The sequence below is a fragment of the Loa loa genome, assembly GCF_000183805.2.
Source record: "Loa loa unplaced genomic scaffold supercont3.12, whole genome shotgun sequence".
Lineage (NCBI taxonomy): Eukaryota > Metazoa > Nematoda > Chromadorea > Rhabditida > Onchocercidae > Loa > Loa loa.
The window spans coordinates 581,793-598,564 of NW_018108192.1; the positions used below are offsets into that span (position 1 = coordinate 581,793).

A 16,772-nucleotide genomic window follows, 5' to 3' on the forward strand; every position below is an offset into this window, starting at 1 on the left:
AAAGTATAATGGTAATATGCAGTACAAGCTAAAACAATACAAAATGATTACCTTCTGATTTACTGCATAAATTGAATGCTTACCCGTCAAAATTATAAAAGAGATCAGTAATAATGATAACTAGAACAAAACAATAATGTATCGGAAGGAAGAGGGACGTGATGAAGTTTGACTTATTCTCATTATGTATCTCAACGACTGAACCTGTAAGTATAAAATTGTAACCCACTTCTTGAGAAGACGCATCAAAACACTCTAGTACATTATCATCCATCGTTATTTTGAGCACTGGCTAAAAAAATTTAATGGAGAAAAAAAGTAAGATTCCAATAACTTTTGACGCAAATAGTTCAAATACATTGGAAGATTCAGAATGCAAAATTTTCAATAAAACATAGAGGTCCATTAATAAATTCTGGAGTGGCTAAGGAACAATTACTTCTAAAGATTCTGATATGTTAGCCCCATAGAATTTAAGATTATTGAAAAGTAATTATTTCAGTTTACTCCCGCATAGAAGCATCTAGTGGCAGCTGCAACACTGCCAGCGGTATCATCATCAGCCGCAAAATCTGTGCCATGTTCCATTTCTTCGCTGGATTCAATAAGCTGTTCTAGCATGTCCGGATGGAAACGATGATTGAAAAAGTGTCGGAAGCTGAAAGATTTTTGATGCTAGATTTCTATATCCATAACAACGTTAAAAGCACCCACACTAAAATTACTTGAACTTACTTGAAAGACAATGTCGCCTGATTTTTCCAAGAAAATTTTGAATCTTCAATCGGGAATCGCTGTCTGGTGATAAGGCCGTCGATACGAAGCTGTTCAAGCACCCTTGTAACAGCTGAAACCCCCAACTTCTCAAAAATACACTCCATACTTTTATCTGCTAAATCTTGCTCACTTATCAAGGCTCCCTGAAAATAAACTTTCAAACGAGAAATATTAAATGCATAATGCTAAATAAAAATAAAAACGTTTTTTCGGACAAAAATTCTTCACTGATTTAATTTTAACAACTCGCATTTTCTAGAATCCAGCCACTTTCAAAGCTGCTTCTTTAAAAACTTTCACGAGAGTTTTTATAAGGTTGTTCCTATTGAAGAAGCCAAGCAATAAAATAATTCAAAAACTGAATTTTTACTTCATCAAAGCAAGTAGTTGCACTATGAAAACATGATTTTTGAGATAAAAAATATAACAAGGTAATAGGAGGCATGTACCACAACAACGTTGAAAGCAACGCAGTGACGGATCTGGTTTGAATCTTTTGGTTTCTGCGATCGCATCGGCACTGCCATAGTTTTTTGCACTTCTGTGGATATGTTTAATTTACCAGTGCTCATAAATTTCTCAAATGATTCATCACTCTCGCTGGTTTTCGGCAATTTTTCTGATTCCCTTAAATATATAACTGACAGTTCTCCACATCAAACTAATAAAGTTTTATTCCAATCAAAACCTTTAATCAAATTTCCTATGCAATCCGTTTATAAAAATTATATTAGCCTAAAAAGAAAATGTAAGATTTATATTACATAAATAATAGCTGCTTCGCCTTATTGAAAGCTTCAATAAAAACTTCTTCTTCAAAGCTGAATCCGAAATTGGGTGAAAAGCAAGCTGGCTTCGCAAGAGCCTCATTTCCTGAAAATTTCTGGGGTGATTTTAAAACCATACAATAACAAGTCTATGGACTTACATTTTACTGTTCACAAATTACAACATGAATAAAACCAAACCTTAAATGAAGACAAATTTTTGACAATCCGCTGAAGATATGTCACACGTTCAACACGCTTCATTTCACGAACTCCAGCTGCCATTAAACTTTGGACTGTTTTCGAACGCGCTTCCTAAAATGTCAAAAAAAGATTGAAGAAAAAACTTTGTAAATATTTCACTGACACCTCGCATCAATACAATAAACACGTATTTGTGAAAACCATTCTGAACGACAGGAACAATAGCACTGTAAATAACCTTATAATCATCCTAAACAAATAGTACCTGAACATTTTCATGCATAATATCTCGAAGCACTGCAGGTTCCAACCAGAACCGGTACATCGGATTCAAAAAGAAGCTAACAGCTCGAATAAGAATCAACTGAAAACGAAGCTCTTATCAGTTCGAAATACGATACATTCACGTTTTTCTTTAGTATCGGAAAGTTTTGAAACCAAAACGTAAAAATTTTTAAGGAAATTACCATATTGCGTTCTAGTGAAGTGAATCTATTTCTCAAATGTACACGGCGCTGCTCTGAAATAATATCAACTTCATCATATGGACGCTTTTTCTTTCCTTTAAACGACTTAGAACCGCAACTGCTACTTTTACGACCAAGAAAACCGGGATTTGCTCGTACCAATGCATGACCCTCACTGGACGTTCTAAATTTACGGAGAGTTAGCTATTTAACTAAGTTCAATTTCAATCTACGAAACGAGGTTAAAAAAAAAAACTACCAATATTTGACTACAAATTATGAGAAATCTTTAAGCCTCTGAAAAAAAAGTAAAGCATGAAGAAAACGAAGGACAATTAATTGTTTGCCTGTCTTGTTACGAAATACTTAAGAGTTGAATTTTTGAAAGATAATCATAATAGCTATCACTATGTACTGACAAGAAAATTTTCTGAAATAAAAATAAGGCTTCGAGACATTTCGTAAAAATGAAAAATAAAAAAAAGGAATCTGATGAAACTAAATTTCGCACCTTCGAAAGATACCAATCTCTGATGGTACTAGAGCTCTGAAATAAGAATTCCACGAATTTTGGTAATTTTTTACTCGTGACTCAATAAGGGACTTCGTTTTCTCAGTTGCTCGGCGCCATTCATGCAAAAACCAGCTGACAAATTCCATCGGTCGAGGATTGAGGTCCCAATGTCTTCGTAAATGTCTGCAAAAGCACACTAGATGATAAAGTGAAATCACGCCAAAAGCTAAACAAATTAACTGGTAAAGAGAACTTCATCAATGTTGATACTGTTGAAACAACTAAGAAACATAAAGAGGTTGTGAAACTGCACCATTACATTAACATTAAGTAATGACTGTTTATGTTATAATGTGAAAAAAAACCAATCTTTTATCCCAGCTCTTTGAGTATTGTTCTGTTTGTAATGAAAGCTCAGGTTACACCACTTAGAAACAAAACATTAATGATTTCAACATCTATAATTTTCGGTCATTTCTAACAAAGAATAAACGATTTTTGCTCTAATCAAGCCCACCTAAAAAAAATGAACTTACATAAAAAATGAGCAGTCAAAACCTGCACAACCATCATGAGGTAAAACAGGTGAAAAAGTTGTTGATAAATCTTCGAAAGGTTTCACAATTTGAGATCGATCGAACATTCCAATTGTATATTTCTTGTAGAGCCGCACATCTTCCTGCTGAAAATTACACAAAACATGCTGTATAAAACCCTGCAAAATTCTATATTTCCGATATATTTAAGTAACATGAATTGAAGATGAACTTTATGAGCTCCTATCTATGGATACGATTCTTTGTTTGATTTTTTGTTTTCTTATTGGCTTCTCCTCTAAAAATAAAGCCTATTTTAAATAAAACCTATTTTCTCAAGAGGTGATAAAACCTATTTTCTTAAGACTTATGAGAAACCTTTCAGCGATTTAAAAATTGAAATGAAACTTATGAATCCAAAGTAAATGCTTCGCCGAAAAATTAGAAGCACTCGCAGATTTAAGGAAAGCGCTCATAAAACAAAATGAAAGCAAATTCGAAAAAAATTAACCGATGTTTCCATCCTGAACGATAATGGTGTGCTTTGCACAATTGCTCGTAGATGATGCCAATAACAGATTACATCCTATAAATATCAATTTAAAGACTAAAAGATCATGTGACAAAATAGAAAAATATTACAAGATTTCTTTTTCAACTACCACTTAATTTTATTGTTAATATAAAATTTTTGAAAGAAGAAATTTCAACAATTTCATTTTCGCTGCATATTACCGAGAAAATCATTAAATTTGTTTCAAGCTTACATCCATTGTGTCGAATACATATTCATATTTGGTGTACTGATCGATTGGCATTGATACACGACAGTACCCTTTTTGCGAAGTACTTGTATCGCGCAAATAGCCATTGCGAGACAGATAAAAGTATTGCTAAAAAATGAGGAATCTTAAAAGTTTAAATGCCGCTATTACAATTTTTTAACGGAAAAAACCTTACCAATTCTATATTCGTTACTTTCTTTGCATCTACAGTTGGACCCACTCTCGCCAGTCCGAAACCACACAATGTAAGCAAAATATGTTCCAGCTAAAAAAATCAAAGATTGAAGTAATGGTCATAATTAAGTAAATTTATAGAAACTTCAAATTCAAACTTTATAAACAATGCAAACTGATAAAGAATTAAATATAATGCGCTTTTAAATAAAAGCATTAATTAACCAGTTATAATGCGCTTTTAAAGCTCCTCACAATTATACCTGTAAAACAGCTTTCTTATTACCCAACAACTTCATACGTATATTTATTGGAAGGTCACTAATTAACATATGCCGTAAGACTGGATCCTTCAAATAGGGCTCGATTACATCTACCTAAAAAAAAATATCTGAAATTTGTTTAGGGCATGATCATGATCAACAATAAAATGGTTTGACTGATACAATCTTTGAGAAAATCAAAGAAACCGAAAAAAAATGTAAAAGTGAAAATTTACCTTATTCTTCATGTTCACAAACAACACATAAATCGATAATGGCAATACGTTTATTAAATCTTGCAACAGGAACCATCCATGTGGTAAATCCTGGTGTGGTGGTATCGGTGGTATGAAACGGTACGGGGATTCATCATCTACATAAACCGGACACTGATTGACTGGTATTCCCGATCCAAGCGCTTGGTAAGGTAGAAATCTACATTGACAGAGGATGGAAAATAAGTAAGATTGACAAATGAATGAGATTTCAACAGTTACTGCACAGTTGACGGAATAAATTAATGGATTTTGGAAATTCATAATTTCACCAAAGAAATCTTTATTTGGAAGCCAGCAAATTGATTTAAAAACCGAAGGTGATGTTGCATATAGTGATAATTTTATAAACTGCTATATGTTAGGATCGTTAGTCTCCTATGAAAAATACAAATCTGCTACGTCTATCCAAACATATCCAAAATCTAATGAAAAATCTAACATTTATATCCAAATGTATCTAAAAATCTGTCAGCTTATAAAAACCCCCAACCTGCATATTTATTAAAAAGAGAATACATGTTACTCTCATCTCACAAAACGGCTTGGTTTGAGAATCTGAAACCTTATTTATATATCAATATGCTGTAGAGCTTTTAAAGAATAGTGAATTTACAGTGAAAGATACGGTTATCATACAGCAGCATCAGTATGAAGTAAACTTATGAAAGTGCACACAATAACGACCTAGAACAACGAACTGAATTAAAATCCACTGACCTCTCCCATACATTCGGTTTTGTTCCTTGCGGCAATCCGTACAAACAATGCCATACTAACTGATGTATTATACAACATCGAATCATTTTATTTTGTTGACCGTACATGTCATTGGGTAACCGAGTATTCATAGGCAATTTCTCGTTAGTTGCTGAAGCAGTAGGTGAGACCAAATTTGAATTATTTTTATCTACTGAAACTACATTTTCATCTGTAGATTCGGTCTGTGGAAAAAATGATCCTTGCTTCACTAGTGATATTTGGTGCTTCACCTGGTCGAAAATGGCTTTCTGCAACATTCTGCAAAGACATGAAAGCTTAATTGATAAAATATGAAATAATCAAAACATATAGCAAAGAAGAAAGCTGTGTTGGAGAAGGAAATTCGACCCATCATATGAGTTTTTGCAATATTTTCAACAATTCTCAACATAATTTTCAACAGCAAGCAATTTAATTCTATTTTGATAAAAAATATAAACATTAGCATTGGTGAAAGTTTGGCTTATTCATTCAAACAAATATTAAAAAATTATTAAAGTTTTTATTCTAAGCAACCTCGCTCTTATCTTCAAAAATAATCCTTGAACCCACGACTTTTGAATAGCTGGATAAAATTTCGGCGCATCCACAAAAATTTTAAAAAAAGAAGAAACAAGAAATACATATGAAATATGTGCTGGATAACCCGAAATAACGGGCATGATTCCCGCAAAAAAGCCATAACCCCGAAGCTGAATTTTCAAATACATTTAAAGTCAAAACAAGACATTTTGAAAGTTTCAGATAATTCGTATTTTTATATAATAAAGTGAGCGGACTAATTCATCACAAATATAATTGGTTTTAATAACTAGCACTCCACGTTCATGGTGGAAAACTAAATTCACTCGTGAGTTAGCAAATGTTAGAGCAAAGCTATTCTTTCAAAGAATATTTCATTATAAAAAAGTGTATTTATTGAGGTGCTCAAAAAGCTATCATTACCAAATGTGTTGCAAATATAGCAAATATAAGACTATGAAACTTCATACATAAGATTGCTGCTCAGGAAAAAAGATGGATAAGCGTCGCATCATTTGCAATCGAAACATTGCCAGTCTTTTATCAACCGTCATTTCTTTTAAATTGTCATTTTCAAGCATTTCCTGCAACACAGCTCATTAAAGTAAGCGAATCGACGACAATGCAATCAATAATACCTTTCACAAGGAGCAATACTAATTTCGGCATATTAGTAATTATTATTTCTGCATATTTTCATTATCCTTTTAAAAAATGATGATTCCACCAGCTCAACTCAGCTTGTAAAAAAAAAAAAAAATACATTCACTAAATTATTCACTAGTAAAATACTAAGCAAATGACAGTCATTAATGATAACCGTTTTTTGAATATGATTAAAAAGATAATATGAAAATGAGGAGGGAGAATCAGGGCGTATGGAATTTATAACAGAAATGGAAGTAGTATAATGATACGACATTTACTTTATTAATGAATATATAAGGAAAGTACTTACAATATCTTCTAGGGTGAAATCAGGTGATTTGTCACCATCTTTCCCTGGATTTTTACGACAGAGTCTGCAAAACCACATTTCTAAACTCTGATGCTTTTTCATTTCGAAACTGTATCATAAACTACTGCATGCATAACCAAATTGAAAAAAAAGTTGCAAATAAAGCAACGTCCCACAAAGCATTAGAATATTAGTTGGGAATTTATTTATTGTTTATAAATTTTTGCTCGAAACTTCAAACTCAATTCGATATGCAAATAACAAAGTGAGGAAATTGAAAAAAGAAAAAACTGCAGTGAAAAACGAGTGAAATGAAATAGTAAAAGGAATACCATAGCAGTAGACAAATGACCAGAGCAGTAAATATGCAAAATTCATGCTCCCTTTAACAAACCTCAACTGTCCATGAGGAAACACACGTCCCCTTTCATTATATTCACTGATAGTTACGCGGATAGCTGCTTCTACTTCTGGATGTGATGCTTCAGTTATGTCACTTTCGGTGATAACTAAAATCTGAAAATGAAATACATTTTAATCAAATTAAACGTGAGACTCAATAGTATTTACCGATTGCTTCTGTCATTATATGCAAAAACTCAGTGATATGATCCAATTGTTTCCGCCAACACTACTGTTATTTTAGTGAGGAAATTTATATTATAGGAACTGATAGCACCGACATCTGCATTATTCAGAAACAATGCCACTAACGGAGTAAAAATTTACTTTATTCGATCGGAACTCCTCAACAACAACGGTTTGGAACATGTGTAGATAGCCCTTCTTTTCAAGTGCTTTCAAACATTTCAACAAAGACTTTTTATCAATCTAAATGACAGGAAAAATTAACTGCTGCAAAAACCATATAAACAGAGTAAGATGTTTGGATAAGAAAAGATCAGGAAAATTTTAACAAAAACTTTGATTCTTTTTGTTTCTTCTTGAAGATAAAACTGAAGCATTTCTAAATGCAAACTGCATTCGCAATATGTTTGTTTCCAAAAAATCGCTTTTTTTAGCAGACGAGAAATTATTACATAAAATACCTGATAACAAAGACCATATTCAACCTCCATATCTGTGATAATTTTCATAAGATGATGAACTGTTACAATAACACGATGCTCCTTTAGAACTTTCATTATATCAATCAATCGCCGCAGTGAAACATCACTCATTCGCAGGGTACCTGAATCGAAAACTCTGTGAACTTTTTACTTTAAAAAAAATTCAAACTTTAGGATGTGAATGTGAGACGAAATACTTTTTAAAAAACCAATCTTGATTATTACTCCAATTTATGACAAACAATTTAAAAAACGCACTCAAATTAGTATTCGGAAACTTCAAAACTTCGCCAATCCTAAACGGACAATCATCACCAACCACCTCTTTCCAGTTTTTGAAAAGGTAGATGAAACTCTCTGGATGAGCAGCTACTTTCCAGTAATACCTGGAAAAGAAGTTTTAAATGTTACACAACATAAACTTTTTCGCAACAATATCTGCAACAAAAGCCTTACTTTATACACCTAATTTTGCCTTCCATTTTCTGATATTGCCCAAAATGATCAGGAAATGATTTGATCCCATTCACGATATTTGTTGAGACTCGACGATTTCCGGCTTTTGTTGTCGTATCCATCCCGTAAGTTTTTCCAATTTGACAACGTCCTATGCCCTCGGAACCAGACTGCCGTATTGCTGCCAATGTTAGGTCGAATGGAGTACGATACAGAAACAATGGCGACCATTCCTCCTCTTTATATGGAAGGTAGGCATTTTCTGAATATCGGATTATTTTTTTATAAAAATAAAGTGAATCTCAAAAGACCAAATTTATAAAGTCCTTCAAGGAATCACACCATTTCTCCCCATGTTATCCGATTTGGTTGAAGTGTAAATTGCCTCAAAATCTGAATCATCAACTTACTATTTTTGGGTGCCAGCTTGGTGTTTGGAAGGCAGCAATCTGTTTTAAAGATGACAGCTTTGAGAATTTCCTAAAATGAAGGAAGCGCTTACAATTCATCCCGCACAAACTTGTGAATTTTGCGAAGCATTTCTATAGTTCGGCATTCTATTTTGGAAGCATAAAAAATATAAAATATAATGGTATTAAAGGATAAAGAAACCTTACAGATGTATTCACAGAACTGGATACATCATCATGAATATCTCCCTCATTCCCATGAACACTGACGACTTCCACTTCATCAAGAAGCGCTACTCTACTTTTTCTCTTCCGATTGATCTTTTTAACTGGAGACATATTTCTTCAATCTGGAACCGAAAACAAAACCAAAACAGCAAAACGATACCAGCATCCTCATTCAAGGTACTCGAGTGAAGAACAAAGAAACACCAGACAACTGTGAAATTCCAGTTAAATTATTATCCACTGAACCACTTTTAAATTTACCAGTATTTGGCCCAAGTTTCAAAAGGGCTTCATTTTTAAAACTGCATTCTTGGTTTTTGCATGGCATGGGTTTTAAGCAGTTTTAAATTAACCAGTACTGAAGTAGAAACAGGAACAATTAGCCACTGCTGAAACATGGACTAAGATTGTTACTAGTATAATTTATTCCTATAACATGCAAAAATACCGAGAATGTAATTTTGAAAATGGAATTTCAAAAACTGAACAAGTTTCTGCCCATTTATGACAAACACAATCCGCACATACCGTTTTCGGATGGAAACCGATCATTTGTAATTAAGGTATTAGCATGCCATTTCAGATAGCAAATTTAAAAAAGAAATCAAAAACCGACAAGCCAATACCGCAATTAAAGGTAGTATTTATTTCATCGCAATCATTCTAAAATTTTCATTAGTAGTCAAAATCGCTGCAAAAAAATGTTTTTGAAGTTCCTTAGCAAAGAACTAGCATCTCATAAAATTCACTGCGACTCGACACTTGATTACATGAAAAGTAAAAATATTTCAAAAGATAAGGTAAGCAAATGTTTAAAAAAAAATAAGAGTAATAACAGCATCGTCTATTTCTATTAACCACTGCGATAAAAAAGATGAAATAAAATGAAGTGTAAAAATACATGAATTGAAAATGTGGAACACCATGTAAAGCAAGGCTCCTTCTTTCCACATTAATATCGAAATTTCAAAAGATTGATTAAGGAGAAAATGAAAATAGGGAAATTAAATAGAAACCCTTTCATTAACTCGTTCGATTAAGTTTCGAAAATAGACTTTATTACAGAACATCTGCATTAGCTAGAAAGCAATAAGTAAACAGATGTGAATATTCCGAAATAATATTAACATATAACAAAGATTTGATTTTCCACCGAAATTCTGAATTCACCATTAAAAAAGTACACGTATATATTGGCATGCATCAAATCACGTTCTATTTACAGCATCATTTCGGAATTTGCTAGAACAGAAAATAAGATGACATGAAGAAAATTATTTCTATGACTTCCCATCAAGTCAAAATGCTCAAGTTTCAATATAATTCCAATCAAAATGCTCAAGTTTCAATATAATTCCAATCAAAATGCTCAAGTTTCAATATAATTCCAATCTGTGCAGTTTTTTACAATAGAGAATTGGGCTAGTCCTCAAATGGTAATAAATTAATCACTATTTGCTCTAATATACAAAAAAAAAAGAAAAAAGTAATTTTAAATGTCATAGTCAAAGAACGTTCAATGCAAAATTTGCACTGACTAAACAAGCATGCCATTTTCTTCCCACCCTATCGACTTTCATTTTTCGCTCTTCTGAAGACTAGAAGATAACCGACCTTATTTTTAGCGTCTCTCAATTGAATTTGATATATATTCATGGGAAATGCTTTGAAATCTAAACATACTGGACTGAGAAACATATTACAAAAAATAACTGCTGAATAAAAAATAATGTTCTAAGTTTCCAATATTCAAGCACATACATCAAAAATTTGCATTTAAAATTAAATTTCGAATTGATTTCACTTATTTAGGTAAATGTTTCTTACAAGGAATGTAAATATATATTATATGACGATGGACTACCAGTGTTGGTATTATCTAGCATTGTTCCATTATGCTGCATCAACATTGAGGTTCGTCTAGAAATCTTTATACGTTCTGTGATTGTTTCACGGCAGAGTGGGCAAAGTTCAATCTGCTCGGAGCAAGAGTAACAAATTCCACTGAAAACATGGATTGATTTTCAGAAGTTGATAAATATTAACTGTCCCTCATCAACTTCTGAGAGATATAAAATTCTATTTTTAAATAAAGAGTGAGATTCCAGAGAACTCACCCGTGTTCGCATGGCTTTAAAACAGTATCAATTGAATTTGCATAACATAAATTGCATGCATCATCCGCTATAGATATTTGTGTAAGGAGTTCAATTCCTCGCTGTCTGCAATAAAACAGTATTAACTGGAAGCATAAAAGCTACAGATCGTTCGAATGGAGACAAGTTTTCTAATGAAGCTGTGGAGCGTTAGACTAAATGATTTAAGTTTATATAGCTAGACCCAGTTTCTTACTTTGTTGTCTATATTTTCTTAAATTCTGTCCAATTTTACTAAAAAAAAAAAAAAACGAAACAACAGACCGTGGGAGAATAGTTTTTTGTTTAGAGAAGAGAGTGCCGTAATCGTTGAAAGTTTTAAATGATATGTCCGTTGGAGGAAATCTAAAATTTTATAGTTATTTTAAAACACTGTAAAGGAAATTGATTCCAATTATATGGGTGAATCAGAAAATTCAAAGAAACTAACCCTCAATGCACTCTGTGACGGTTAAGAGAAATATTGCAAGAAATATATCCAAAATTTTTTTGTAAACAAATACAAATATCGACTACATCGTCATGGCTTTCATTAACAACTAACTTGAACGGCTTCAAGCCAAAATTGAAACGACATTGTTGAAAGCTCATAAACGACGCAGCTGCAAAAAATCCTGAATTTTCATTCCGCCTATCGAGGAATGCGCGATGCGGTTGACGAAGTGATAAACCATTAAGATAAAACTGCACGTAACCGTCCTGTAGATTCAATAAGCAACCGAGAACATCACCTGCAACTGATCTGTCATCAACTGAAAGAGTAAAAAAAAAATAGAATCCAACCAACCTGCACCACTGACAAATCAATCCAGTTCAACCCAGAATTCGATGTCGTTATCACAAATCAGAACTTGTCACTCAACGCAGCATTATAGCATAGTTCATATGACTTAATCATTTCAAGTAACTTTTAAGAAATAAAAACCCGCAAAAATGTCAAACGAAGTGATATAATTTTATGCATAACAGTAAAAGACGAGTTATGATGTTTTCAAAGAATTGCATAAGCTTTTAACAACCTCCAGAAAGTAGGTAATGCTTAAAAAGAAGATCTGGTAATTACTCAGTCTATTTTTGAACATTATGTATTTCATAAAGGTTGAAATCAGCTTTTGCAAACAATTCGCGAATCATCGACACTGCAATTAAAATTGGTTAATAATGGTTCTGAATTTCATGAGTTTTACTCCACTGCAATATTTCTTGACAACGGGAAGCCTTTCAGATGATTTATACAAAATAAAACTACTGAAATACGACTCTTGGTAACATCGAGCTATATGTTCACAACACAACGTTTATAATTAAAGCTTCGCCCACTTCTAAAAGGTCTTACCAGCTTTCCAGTGATCATGTTCGATTTTCATGAAATCCGCATTATGCCAGATTAATTGTCGACAACCATCGTACGCTATAGAACAATCATCGTCACCGATCCCATAACCTTCCTAACAATGAAAAACGAGAAAAGTCTTAACCCAAAAGTCTTATTCAGACAATTAACTGATAATTTTTCGAAAAAAATCAGTAGGAGTTTTAGAAAAAATATAAAAAATCCATACATGATTTGAAAAACGACTCTGCTTCGTAGCAAAGCCAATTTGCATAACACCGGAAGTTAGAATCAGAGCTTCGTAAAACCAAATTCCACATGTAGCTTCAAATGTACATCGAACTGATTCAAACGATGAAACATCACATCGTGCCTGGAAACTGTGGAAAACGTAGACAATGATAGCTCAGAACTAATGATGTAAGTTGGAAATCCATGGATTCCAAACAAACATCATAAGAAATTTAAAAAAAAAAAAAGAAGAAAACATAAGTTGCCACTATTTCTTATCCAACAAATAAAACCTCTCGTATTTGGTTCCACTTCTACAATGTTCGTTATACTACAAAATAATCTATTACTCAGCTATACATACTAATTTATCCTGCCCAGTAAAGTTACTAAGTTACCGCGATAAACAGCAGTTACCTCTAAGCCGTTAGGACCAATTTTCAGATACTCGCTGACATCCTCATGATTTAACATAGCATTGGTGTCATCAACATTTACAGTCATGTATGACGGTATACGGTTCTCGATCACAACTACAAATTTTGTAATCATAAAGTTTATACTAGGATTACAATTTCCGTCTACCATAAATTGTTTGTGAAAAAGAGATATTAATAGTTTCACCAGTCTATGAACTACATTTTATTTCAAACAGCTAACTGATTCATTTCAAACAAACGGCTAAAACAACAAAGTTCCTATGACGTGTTCAAAATTTTTTTTGATAAACTATAATATGTGATTTTCCAAGTAAATCAAAAATAACGGAAGATGATTGATGAGTCTAATGCTACTATTTTTGAAGAATACATAAAAATTCTCATGAGTAAACAAATAAAAGTCTAATAAGTGTCCCGCAATGTTTCCACAAAAAAACTGACAGACATTGTCCAATGACCATTGAGCACAAAATGCAACTTGTTGTTTCAGCCAGTCATCTTCAATCCTTGAATCACTCAGCCATGACTCTAAAACCTGCAAGGGCAAGGAAATTGAAAGCTGTTGCCATATGAGCTGATTTTCGAATCATTTTTCCATAATCTACCTTAAAAGCCAAAACGGCCTATTTTATGTGTCCTCAAAATAAAAGATTCACATCGTAGAAATAAAAGGGTTTTACTGTGAGCACGACATTGGATAAAATCATTAAACTTTACAACTTAACCTCACCAATAATGGATTCTGTTCCATTTGCTCCAGTCGTCGGCATATTGTTAACCTGTTTTCGCTCGTTTGAGCGAATTTTTCCAAAGCAATTAATGAAAACAGAATGACTTGCAGATCGCCCGTAGGTTCCTTTAAAAGCTTTGTTTGAGGAAGAAAAAAGTTTATATTAAGAAAAAGAGAAATACTTAAAACTGGATGACATGAAAATCTTCATATTTAAACAAATGAAAGAAAAATGAACTTTGATACTTCTCAGAATTCTTCAAATACTGTTGAAAGAAAAAAATAGCTCATATCTGTTTGATTACTGGCAATTCAATAGTATCTCCGATTATTGATGCGCTTTCATGCTGAGCATAGAAATACATTTGAAAAGAGAGAATATACCGTAATCTATTCTGTTTCTTAGCTTATTAGATTGTCAGAAATTACGAAAGCAAAGAAAGAATTTTTTGAAAAATTTACAAGATTATCGAGAAGATAACTGAGAGTAGTGTTTGTGCATATCTGCATGCAGCTTGGTCCAGCTAACTTTTCAGCAAGAGATCCAAGTACAATACAGATATTGCGATGCCGAGAAGATAAATCTTTGCGATTTGTTAAATGTGACAACTCTAAGTGCATATGGTGTGTAAGTAAACGCATTACTGTTTCCTGCAATAAATTTTTCCTTCCAAAATTAATGAGATTATGCAACTGGATTTATACGTCTTGAAATCATGACCTGCCCCAAAATTAGCTTATGAAATGTCAGAAGTCCAAAACTAAATATTTGGTTATAACCACTGTAGTATTCAAGTATGAATTTGTTATACATTTCATATATACATATAAATAATACTTCCGACATATATAAATATATATGAATATATGTATTTTCATACATGAGAATCATAAATTCATCAAACTTGGTCTCCAATGACTACAGAATCTTCAAAATCTCTTCAGTGAATTCGTCATCTTCACTACGACTTGTAATTCGAGACCAGCAATGCTTTTTAAATCCTATTTTAAATACTGAGTCAAAGTCAACACCAACCTTTGTAGGCAGTGGACTCTCATCCAAGAAAAGAGTGATAACAGCAGGGCCAAGTGGTTCTTCAACAGGAACAACATCAATTAAGCACATGACGACCATTATCCAACCACTTTCTTTATCGGCAATCAAATTTAGTTTCAGCAGTTGTGTGGGTGGTTCCTGATCACTGAAAAATTTATTGTCTGGAAAAATATTCCGTTATTTCAGAAATCCTTGAAATCTTCAGATATCTTAATGTTAAAGATATATGCATTGCCACACCTGTTAGCTAATGTCCTGCTAAAAAATATTTCGCACAAGTTTTTTTTGGGATAATTTGCTAAAATTTTCAAAGGGGCGCAGAAAATGACAACTTACTTGCTTACTAGGTACCGTATGATCTTTAGAGTTTGCCATATCAAATCTCTTACATCAGCTTCGACTTCTTCAATAACCCGAGTGCTAACTAAAACTGATAAATTTATTCCATACAGAAAGTATCTTCTCAAAAGAACTGCAACTTTTAACATCTCCAAATGGTCCGTCATCAAATCTGAACTGTTTCAAACTGTCAAGATGAAAAAATAAAATAATGGATCTTTAATAATATTATTACCGTCAACATCCTGAGAAGATGGCGTTAGATTTGTAAGTGTTACAGCTTGCGTTCGTGACGCCAAGCACCTTCGTACTTGTCGAACAACGTAATTACATGCATCTCCACTACCACTGTTAATGTTAGAATGCTGCCTTCTATCTCGATTACGTCTTGAAGATGATCGTTTCCTTTGCAAAGGCATGCCCCCATCTATTAGTTACTTCAAATCTATTCCTAAAAACAAATTTTCGGGAGCGAAAAATGCAAGAAGATTGAGGTTTTCAAAATATTCACAAATTGTTACGATATATATATATGCACCTAGCTGACTGTCAAATGAATCTTACATGCTCCAAGATCCACAAAAACATGGAAAGAACAAAGGTTTGAAAAAATCATTCGCAATCGTAATAACAACACAAAAATGAGTAACCAAAGGCCAAGGACTGATCTCGATAGGGGAGAGAAAGCAAATTCTAAGAATCTCATGGTGAAAAAAAAGGATGCAGACCCTATATAAAATTAAACCTATTCCATAATTCATGACGAACAAAATTATTACTGTTTATAAAGTCACCGTTGTTCTGTTAATGATTAACAATGGCTCCCACTTATTATCTGTCAAGCATTATGTACGATAGAAGCTGGGAAAATTAATTCACTTTACCTTCATGAATTTTTTAATTTCCACTTAGTTAACATAAAATAAACTAAAGATTTTTAAAAACTTCCGCATGCTTAGTGACAAAAAGTATGAACTTATTCAGCAGACAACACAAATAGGAGAAAGTAACCATAATTTGATTTGCGTGGTTCCTCAGCCTAACAATTTTCTTTTGGAACAGAAAAAGGTTCAAGATTCATTGGAACAGGAAGAGATTCAAGACTGAAACTTCATATATAAAAACCGTTAAGCCTTTAATGACTTGCACAAATAAGAAAAAGCAATCACTTTAAAAAAATCTCCGTACCATTTATTCACAGTTATTTATAAACAAAACATTAAAGATCAATTTAAGTAATTAAAAGAAGATGAAAACATTGGTTAAACGGTCAAATCATCAATTTCCCATACTGCATACACTTGAAAAATGACAGTGA

General features: G+C 32.9%; 2 protein-coding genes across 2 annotated transcripts in view; both read right to left on the bottom strand.

The window, feature by feature from the left end:
• The window catches only part of LOAG_16678 (hypothetical protein), a gene marked incomplete at its 3' end in the record, with an annotated part of 12,233 nt that extends 2,936 nt beyond the window's left edge, over positions 1–9,297 (bottom strand). The window contains exons 1-26 of the mRNA XM_020449329.1: positions 9,148–9,297; positions 8,941–9,010; positions 8,531–8,792; positions 8,333–8,460; positions 8,054–8,196; positions 7,734–7,835; positions 7,399–7,520; positions 7,005–7,068; positions 6,517–6,630; positions 6,041–6,216; positions 5,483–5,782; positions 4,724–4,922; positions 4,488–4,601; positions 4,226–4,315; positions 4,033–4,158; positions 3,777–3,851; positions 3,266–3,411; positions 2,727–2,912; positions 2,216–2,399; positions 2,014–2,112; positions 1,746–1,859; positions 1,586–1,650; positions 1,227–1,404; positions 736–920; positions 508–658; positions 230–292 (exon numbers count right to left, since the gene is read on the bottom strand). Coding sequence (XP_020307192.1) covers positions 230–292; positions 508–658; positions 736–920; positions 1,227–1,404; positions 1,586–1,650; positions 1,746–1,859; positions 2,014–2,112; positions 2,216–2,399; positions 2,727–2,912; positions 3,266–3,411; positions 3,777–3,851; positions 4,033–4,158; positions 4,226–4,315; positions 4,488–4,601; positions 4,724–4,922; positions 5,483–5,782; positions 6,041–6,216; positions 6,517–6,630; positions 7,005–7,068; positions 7,399–7,520; positions 7,734–7,835; positions 8,054–8,196; positions 8,333–8,460; positions 8,531–8,792; positions 8,941–9,010; positions 9,148–9,279 — 3,588 coding nt within the window. The 5' untranslated portion in view covers positions 9,280–9,297. The remainder of the gene's footprint in view (positions 1–229; positions 293–507; positions 659–735; positions 921–1,226; positions 1,405–1,585; positions 1,651–1,745; positions 1,860–2,013; positions 2,113–2,215; positions 2,400–2,726; positions 2,913–3,265; positions 3,412–3,776; positions 3,852–4,032; positions 4,159–4,225; positions 4,316–4,487; positions 4,602–4,723; positions 4,923–5,482; positions 5,783–6,040; positions 6,217–6,516; positions 6,631–7,004; positions 7,069–7,398; positions 7,521–7,733; positions 7,836–8,053; positions 8,197–8,332; positions 8,461–8,530; positions 8,793–8,940; positions 9,011–9,147) is intronic.
• Positions 9,298–10,991: 1,694 nt separating this feature from the next.
• On the bottom strand, positions 10,992–15,873 carry LOAG_06326 (hypothetical protein; the record flags this gene model as incomplete). Its single annotated transcript, XM_020447119.1, has 13 exons — positions 10,992–11,172; positions 11,286–11,390; positions 11,589–11,669; positions 11,869–12,055; positions 12,661–12,772; positions 12,887–13,030; positions 13,306–13,421; positions 13,770–13,863; positions 14,059–14,184; positions 14,521–14,709; positions 15,095–15,260; positions 15,452–15,539; positions 15,690–15,873. The coding sequence occupies 13 exons, from the start codon at positions 15,871–15,873 to the stop codon at positions 10,992–10,994; spliced, it is 1,773 nt and encodes a 590-aa protein (XP_020302616.1).
• Between the last annotated feature and the right edge of the window lie 899 nt (positions 15,874–16,772).